Raw genomic sequence first — 9,745 nt, 5'->3', positions numbered from 1 at the left:
CCTTCAACAATTTTCATCAATGAGAATATAATCTCAACAATATTATTCAACAATAATCTGTTTCACCGTGTACCTGTTACTTTCGGGTACCAACATTCTTAACCGCATGCATTAATATTATACTTTAACTAATTCAATTATTCTTGCATTTAATTAATTCAATCATGATTTCTGTTACTTTTAATTATCTTTTCCACGTAAACCTATTAGAATACTCAGGTTGACCTCGTAACACACTTTTGGGCCCATACCTGGCCCAGGTCGATCTAAACATAATTCACACCACCGAGATGACCATACCTATACGTTTGGACCGAGGTCCCAAGCACTCTGGCCAATACAACAAAATTTACTAATTCTTTATATAAAAGTTTTGTCTATTATTTTTTGTTTAGAACTAGTATTTTAAAATGTAAATTTTATATTTAAAAATATGTATTAGAATGAGTGAAAATTTTGAATTGTTTACACTCTATTATTTTCTTATGAAATCTCTAGTATATTTTGGAATGAGTTTTTGCGGAATGGATTTTATACTTTAGAAGAAAAATTATACTTTTACGCCATATAAAAATAAAATACATTTATTTTTACCACTCATTCTAACAATATAATAATATATATTAAAATATAAAAATATAATTAAAATATTAATATATTGAGTTATCAAGTGGTTGTATTTTGTTAAGAGGTGTAAACCGTATTTTTTTTCACTTTATAAAAAGTCCATTTCCTAGAAAGTGCCACACAAAATATATGGGGTGGAGGTGGAGAAAGTTTCATCTGGAAATATTTTTGGGTTAGAGAAAGTTAAGCCTTAAAACCGAAACAGTGAGAGGGCTCTTGGACTGTTTCTTCCTGCACCGTGACATTCCCATAAGTTAGACGAAATGACCATTTTATCTTTAAAAAATACATTCTACATTCTACCATCTGAAATAGAAATACCATCTTAATTCTATAATTCAAAATATTTTTTTCTTTAAAAATATATATTTCAGATTATAAAATTTTAAAGATATTTCTACTCCAGAAATATCTTATGAATTTTATAATTTGAAAATATCTTCCGAATTTTATAATTTGAAATGTATCTTTTGAAAGAAACTCACTTATTATAAAATTTGAAAACTATTTTCAATTTTTAATTTTTTTTCAGATTTTATAATTCAGAAATTTATTTAGATGAATCCTTCCAAAAAAAATATTAATAAAATGAAAGGTATTTTTGATATTTTTATAAGTATGGAATACCAAAAAAAAATACTACGGAGCAGGAAGAAACAACCTCCTCTTTGCCGTACTCACATTTCTCAGGCTTTCTCCTGTTAATTAAGTTCTACTTTGGGCCTTTCAATCTCAAGTGACCCAACAACTTTACTTTTCCTTTTGGTAGTTTTGTTCTCTATAAATGGTCTTTCAGAGGTGTTGCAAAATGTAAATGGTTAGTGCAAATAGTATGTTTTCTAGTGTTGATTAAAATCTGTTAAAATTATGAATAAGATTTATTAAGTAAGAAATTAAATTTATAAAATCTATTTGAAGAAAATCAATTAAGCATATGTTTAAAATAATGTATTAAACCATGCTAATATATAATTTTCTAGTTTAATTGAGTCTCCATTAATTGTTTTAGTTCATGGGATCCTATGTTTTGACGTTGGCAACATACAAAATTTGAGACTTATTTGTGTTTTTTCTTTTTGAAATATCCAAACACAACAGTTAATGTGTCCTTTTATCTCTATTTTTTCCCAGTTTTATTTAAAAAAAAAAAAAACTAGTTTCATGACAGAATAAGCACTTTGAAGTACTTGCAACAAAGTTGCACGATGCTTCGAATTCCATAAAAAAATCATCACAAGGTTTGTGCAGGGATTAATAATATGGTTTTGGTTAATTTGTTTAAGAAAACTAAATTTAATTGTCCAATTTCAACCCTATTTAAAAAAAGAAATCCACTGTAGGTTGATCGAATTATAAAACTTTATTTTTCTCCCTTGTTTATTATTTTGTTAAAGTAATAAAGAATAAGAAAAAATGTGAATACATTTTTAAAATACTAATAATCACTCACCATTTCGAAATATCAATTTTAGTTTTTTTGTGAGAATTTGAAAAAGTAGATAAAGTAGATTAATAAATTAACTATTAAAACAATTTAATTAAAATATTTTTATTTTCTTTCTAATTTTCCATTATAGTATACTTGATTAGCCAATACTCCAATCTAAATATTAACCAATGTCATATTAGATCAAAATTATCATGTTGATTATTCACACGGCAAAATTGCAAAATAAATTAGTATTGCTTAAAAACTCAAAATATTATTATTTTTAATTCTAAAAAATGACCCATTTTAACACAGAAGGAGTATATATTTAATTTATTTGAAACAAAAATGAATTATAATCTTCTGTATAGAAATTTTTATATATTTTTACTTGGTATATCCATTATTAAAAAAGTTCGGTCTTAAGTTTAAAAACAAAACAGTTTTGAAACAATCTTATTATTTAATTATGTACTCTGTTCAGTAAAATCTCTATTAATAATAATAAAAAGTCTCTCAATTTTAAATAAAAATTTTGTAGTTAATAATTTTTTCTTCTATTAATTTTATTAATTGTCATAATATAAATTTTATTATGTCTAAATTAAAACTATCTCATTAAATGAAAAATTATAATCTTACTACATTTGTAAAAATTAGTAAAAATTATGATGACTACCTTTTATCAACAACGAATTAAGTTAAATAAAATAAATAAATAATGAAACTCGCAAGTAATTAGCCCTGCATTTATTTTAATATTATACCCAGCACAAAAAGTTTCACTTGAACAAAATATGATGACCAAAACACCATTAACTAATACTTTGCGAAACATTCGATCAACCGCCATGAAGAAGAGCAGTTGGTAAGTCTCAGGATAAACATGCTTACTGGAATAAAATTACCGAGTACTGAGTTATTTCAACATCAAACTTTCATTATTCAATTTATAAGCTTCACATAAAAACCATAGGAAGTGTATAAACTTCACACTGGGATAAAGAACACGAAACAAAAAACTAGCTCTCATAAACGGAGACTTCTTTTATTCTCTTTACTAACATGTAGTATAAGCATGGTTTCTCCCCTTCAATTGATGCTGCAAAACAAATATCAAACCACCATTAATACTTTTTTTGTATCATTTATGTAATTGGCCAACAAAACTAGGGATAAACCTTAAGCTATGTAGGTTCTTGATTCTTTTAAAAATCAAAGCAAAATCAAAGCGTAAGTTATTGCTCAATCACATCAGTTAAATGACCAAGCAACTAAGAAAGGCTTATAAAAAGTGATTACAAGAGTCAACTAAGATAGCTTTAAGCCCTGAAAAATATTATATTATCATATTCGTGACAAATTAAATGCAAAAGACATGCTTATAAATAAGAATTTGATTCCTTTCTATCAAGTTGTTGTTCAAGAAAGAGAGACGCATAATGGGAAAATATCTTGAATTTAAATAACAATTAAAGTTGAATCTTCTCTTACAGTTAAGTCTAAAAAAGGAAGGGATGACACTTAATTTTTGTCGGTCCTATCTGGGAATTTATCAGAAACGGGCTTCGGTGCATTTAATGTTGTCACCGAATCTAAGTATTCTTACATTAACAAGATAATAACCATTTGATGAAACAAAACATAAGTAAATATCAACATTCACCCAACTTAAGTAGTGTGGAAATAAATACGAAAGAAGGATCCTTATTTGTCTTTCACTCTTACAGTAATTTATATGTTAATTATCCCTGCTTCTTATTTTATGTCATGGAAACGAGAAGCATGTTAAAAGATCTCATTCTGACACAGTAAATCTCATAAACTTGGTTAGAATAGATTTCAGACAAGAAATTTAAGTCTAATTTATTCATATTGCTTAAAGTGAGAATTAGGCTTAAGGTGAGGAGGATTTTGAGTTATCTCCACATGATAGAAAGAGATATACCTGGCACAGTTGGTGGAGGTGCTGATCTTGTAGGGTATGTTTACCCCACACTTTCCGGGGAGAGCCTGAGCATTATTGGGATTGAGCCCACGAACAGCCCCAGCAGCAGTCTTCAAGCAGTTACAGATGCCACGGCGATCAGCAGTGCTCCTGGCACTGTTCATGATATTCCTCACCCCGTTGCAGCATCCTGCGGGAACAAACCCACCGTTCTGAAGGAATGTTACGCACGGTACTAGGTTACTCTGAACTTGCCCACAGGTCATCCCCTGGGCAGTGTGTGCACCCACCACCACCATGCACAACACAACCACGCATGCAAACTTCACACTGGCCATTCTCAAAGGGAATTGGAAATGATTCTGCAGGTGAAATGATTGCTGATTAGTAATTAGTGATTTCTAGGGTTTGGGGTTGTAGAGTTTATATAGGGTTTTTTCGAAACCTTGAGTAGGTGGTAGTTGTGAACAATTTAATGCTTGAGCATCTCGAGGGAATTGGGATATGGGCATTACTCTGCGAACTGTTTCTGCACTATTCTCCAGTGAGTGACACTTCAATATGCCATGGAAGCCACCGATTGCAATTTTCTACCTAGTCAAATGTTAGCTTTAATTCAATGAATTGAATTGAATTTATCTTTTATATCTATATATATAGATATGTGCTCCTCTTGCTTTATTTTTAGTAGCTTTTGTCCATTCAAACACGTCTAATAGAAAATTCAAATGAATTTAAATTCAATCCTATCCAAAATGATTCCATCTCCTATAAATTGATTAACAAGTTACGTAATGAGATGCTATTCAATTCAATCAAAGTTATTATAAAATACATTTTTTTAGTAATTTAATTATTTATTAAATTTAACTTATTTTAGTTTTTATATTTAGTTTCAAAAGTTAAGAAAAAGACGTTTAGTGATTACAATTTTTTCTAAAGTATTTATTTTTGAAATATATGACTTAAAATCTACCGAAATGAAGAGTGAGTTAAGATAGATCATATTTTAAAAAATGCAAAAATTCAACCAGAATTTTTTTATTGTATTGAAAGATAAGTATACTCGAACCTTTCTCAACTTTATCCAAATACACCCTAGTTTTATTTTTTATTTCTCTTCTAAAAATAACATTTTATTCAAATCGAAAACGAATGAATATTTTAATCTTTTCTATTTATGTGTATGCATGTGAGAGCGAAAAATTATCATAGCGTCACTATCATGGTTAACTTTATTAACAGTAGAAATACTAGTTATAACATGAGTTTTCTTTGTAAAGTATGAGTAACTTGCACTTCAATTTATGAGATGTATCACCATAACACTATAAATACAATTGTTATGGTGTAAGTTATTGATATCAAATGATGCAATCTTAATTTACATTGTAATGGGTCTTTTGTTTTGTATTTTGGGATGTGGAATTTGGTGGGATTGAGTGGTTAAAATGGGTAAAAGAAACTGTGAAGTATTGATGTATGGAGAATGATAATGAAGCTTAAGAGAGATTAGGTCAACTCTTAAAAAAGATTCAAGCAAAACACTAATAGAAGTGCTAACTTGAGAGTGAGACTTTGAAGACAAAAGAGCTAGCAACTTGGGCAGCATTGTTTTATCAATTCAAATATCATTTTCAAGGGGCTAACACATGTATTTATAGTGTTATGGGCAACCAAGGTGCAAGCTTTAACCCTAAAAAAAACTCTTGAGATGGTCCATAGTGGTTGCATTGGGTCCAAGGGGGCCCAATTGTAATTCTAGTTAGACTCCTTCCTTTTTCTATTTACACCCTACTATAATTGAGAAAATTGGCCTAAAACATGGTCTAAGATATTGACCGAAATACAAACCCAAAATAAAGTCTGTACTACTTTGTACAAATTTATAATACTAGGAAATTCGAAAGAAAAAGTTAAAAATTAATTCTCCATAAAAATAGAGTTTTTTGAACTCCTTTCTTCTTCTTCTTCCATTCTTCTAACCATGGTCTTAGTTAAAGACCCAATATGTGTCCTTCCGGATGATCTCCATCAGACCCTCCCTCTTGAAAATGATTTTTCCTTAGATCCAATTCTTCAATATTGTTAGCACTTATTGGAATGTCCTTAGATCGGAATTCCTCCTGGATCAAATGTATATCAAACAAATATGAGATAATTTTATTTATTAAAAAAAATAAAACAAAAGAAAAGAAAAGAGAAACAAGGTCCTTTATTTTTATAAAATTTTTGAAAGAAAAACATAGGACCTTTTTCAAAAATATTTTTGTTCACTTTGTGTTGTTTATTGCTCAAGCTAAGCAACAAAATCACAAAGTGTTGTTTTTGAGATTTTTTTGTGAAGAATAGTGAGCATTATATAATTGAAAATAAAAGTTCAAAGTATTGCAATCCCCGTTTAAGGATTCTTTCTCAACTATGCTTGCAAGGGGTGTCATAAGAGACTCTTATTCATTGTGGGTTTCCTCTTTGTCTTTTTTCAATCAAATCTTCATTTTTCTTTTTTGTGGAGGAACAATCTTGTTCAGTTTCAGACACATATATTTCTTTAAGAACTTCCTCACAAGGTTTGTTTATAGAAGGAAAAATATTATCAATATCTGGTTCATCTCCAGAAAAATCTTTTTCTATTCTTTCCTTTTCTATCATCACTTTTTCTCTCTTTTCTTTTTCTTCTCTATCTTTCCTTTCGTTCTCCTCTCTTTCTCTTTTTTTTTTCTTTCTCTTCTTTCTTTCTGACAAGAGCTTATAATTTTTCTTTAAACTCTTTTTCTTTTTCTAGCATATTTTTTTCTCTGTCTACAAATTTTCTTCCTATTCTAACAAGCTCTTTCATTACTTCTCTAAGATTTTTTTTTCTATCATATGAAGGCGAAACAACTTTTCTTCTCATACACGCATTTAAATCACTCCAATACTCTACTTTTGATGTTGTACCAATAATATCATAAAGTTGCCTTTGTTGCCACCAAGACCTAGCATATTCTTGAAAACATTGTTGAAGATGGGAAGCTTTGATGTGTCAAATCCTCATGAAGCCTGAAGTTGTGTGATGTTTTAGGTTTAGGTTTTGGTATGGGGTTTAGAATCTTTGTAGGATCAGTATTGATTCTCAAACAAAGCTTATTTCAATCTGTTTTAAAGATTAAAGTGTTTTTCCATGCAAAGGGAAAAACAACCGATTAAAGTTTCGAGATAATCGGTTGTTTGTCACTTAGCTGGCAAAGGGGTTTTGAAATTGTTTTTTGAATCAGTTGTATAACTGACAAAACCATTCAACCGTTTAAATCGTGGTTTTAACTGATTAAATGTATGTTTTCATAACAATTTTTTTAAAAAACCTTGTTCCGTCCGGTTGACCTGGGACATCTTCGTGCGCGACCTCCACCGTCAGCTAGGGACTCCTTCCCACTGGTTACCTGCGGATTCCTGCAGAAAAGGACAAAAGGGCGCCCTAGCGGCCGTTTGCACTCCGACGCTCAAGTCAGCCAGCAAGAAACACAAAAAAACTGTGCACCCCCGAATCGGAGCACCGCATATGGTACTCTGGAGGTGGCGAAAAGAAAAACTATGTCTAGTGTATATTTTCTCCTTCTGGCAAAGATCTTTCCCCAGTCCCTTGTCCGTAACCTCAAGGCTCGAGCAAGCAACTAGAGAGTTTTTGGAAAATTTGCCAAAAGTCCGAACCCCGTTCCCCACATTCCTGGTGCTATTTAAACTACCCTCGCATTTAAAGCGCCTTAAAGCGCCTTTAATCATAAAACGTATCGCCCTTAATTAGCGCATTTAATTTAGAAAACGTAGCGCATTTAAGACGTTAAAAACGCTTGGGAGCCGTTATAGTACCTTAAACGCTTGAAACGGAAACTGTATTAAATGACTTTAATTACCTGGTACCTGGCTAAATGGTGTTTCTATTCTGACCTGGCTGCTGTACACGTGGAGGGCCTCACAGCGCCATGACCCCATCTGGGGGCGTTTCTTCGTGTGAGTCCTCCTGCTAGGGAGTGCTACTGCGCAAGGGGTGACTTTTTGGGTGCCAACTCATGCCCCCGATCATCTGGTCACTCACTTTGAGAGCGTATCTGCCTTCCTCTCGTACCCTGCACCCGGCTACCCTGGGCGTGACCATCCTCTTGGGTCGTATCTGTCCCAAAGGCGTCTCTGGGGCGGCAGGGGTACCTCACGAGTCAGGCTGCCCTACACTGGTGTTATCACTATGGCCTTGAAGGCACCTTTCTCTCCTCTTTATCACTACCCCGGATTATCGGGACCTAAGGCCTTCACGCGGCGTCGCTCCCTCCATGGTCTTTCCTACCCATGGGTATCGGGGAACCACACCGTGATTTCCTTGCCTTAGTGATGTTTGATCTTGGCGACGCCCTGGTTGGGCGACGCATTTACCTAGGCGACGCCTTGCCTTGGCGACGCTTCCTCTTGGCGACGCTGGCACTTGGCGTCTCTTCACCTAGGCGACACCTTATGTTGACTTTGGGTCCAGATGTTGACTTTGACCTTGACTTTGTCAACGCCCGGATACGGGACGGTACACAAGCCCCCCAGTCTTAAGTCGAAGACTTGTCTTCAGCGCAAAGACTAAGGCCTCGCCCCCGCCGTCCACGTGTCATCCTGATGACGTGTCATTCCCTGCTGACTCAACAATTCTCGAATTATTGACGTGACACTCTCTGAACCACAGGGGCGCTCTTAATGGCTGATTGGACATCCTCTGAGGCGGGGAAAGTAACACCTTTTGGGGCTACGCTTGATCGTGTGCCACGTGGCTCATCACACGGCCAGCCTCAAAAGTCCCTTGCGCTCCCCTTGAGCGCTCAATCCTTTGACACGCGGCACGATCTCACGGCTCCCAATTAGCGCCTCTTGGGTTGCGAATGTAACGTTCAAGTTACCCCAAACCCCGCGCTCACACCACTATTTCATCCATTCTCTCTGCATCCCTGCACTGTTCATCGCCTTCAAGCCTTTTCTCTGCAACTTCTGCTCTTTCCTTCGTGTTCTCCTTCCTCCCTCACTTTGACATCAAAGGTATGATTTTTGCATCTCCACGAATCTTCTTCTTCGTCGCATTGCATCACTGTGTATTGAACTGCTTGGGACTGTTTACATTTATGCATTACTGTGTTCTTCCGCTCTTCCGTTCTTCTCCGTTCTCTTCTCCTCCTTTCTGGGTTTCCTCGCGTGGGTGGCATTTTCTGGGGGTTTACCCCCTTTTCTGTCTTGGCATCACTTGTTAAAACCCTTTTCCTTTCTTCTTTCTCCAGCTATTTATTCACATCATGACGCGCCCGAACTCAAAGTCTGGTTCTCCCCCCAAGACCCCCAAGTCCAACTATAAAGCCTTCTATTCATGGGCCCCCGACGAGCTCTTGAACGAATGTACCACCCTGACAACCGTTCAGGACCTGGAGAATCATCGTGGGGATCCTCACTTGTACAATTTTAATGCTTTCTGCCGCACCCATGATGCGCACATCTCTGTTCGTCCCGGCAGACCTGGGGAACCTGTCTGCGTGGATGACAGACCCAGAAAGGGGGATCCTTTCTTCTTCATGTACAAGACGGTATTTAAACGCGTCGGGGTGTGCCTCCCATTCACGCCCTTCGAGAGGGAACTTCTCACCGAGATTAACACAGCCCCCGCCCAGCTCCACCCCAACAGTTGGGCATTTGTAAGGGGTTTTCAAATTCTCTGCGGGTACCTGGGCATCCTTCCCTTT

The 9,745-nt window shown here is 34.8% G+C and overlaps 1 protein-coding gene across 1 annotated transcript; it reads right to left on the bottom strand.

The window, feature by feature from the left end:
- Positions 1-2,975: 2,975 nt before the first annotated feature.
- On the bottom strand, positions 2,976-4,418 carry LOC137817418 (non-specific lipid-transfer protein 1). The gene is made up of 2 exons (XM_068620714.2): positions 4,005-4,418; positions 2,976-3,158 (listed from the first exon to the last, which is right to left on the bottom strand). Exons 1-2 carry the CDS (start codon positions 4,340-4,342, stop codon positions 3,149-3,151), a joined length of 348 nt encoding a protein of 115 aa, XP_068476815.2. The 5' UTR covers positions 4,343-4,418; the 3' UTR covers positions 2,976-3,148.
- Positions 4,419-9,745: the final 5,327 nt, after the last annotated feature.

Source organism: Phaseolus vulgaris, chromosome 10, assembly GCF_051622355.1.
Source record: "Phaseolus vulgaris cultivar YP4 chromosome 10, ASM5162235v1, whole genome shotgun sequence".
Taxonomy (NCBI): domain Eukaryota; kingdom Viridiplantae; phylum Streptophyta; class Magnoliopsida; order Fabales; family Fabaceae; genus Phaseolus; species Phaseolus vulgaris.
Note: the sequence above shows the minus strand (reverse complement) of the source record. Positions and strands in the feature narration are given on the sequence as shown.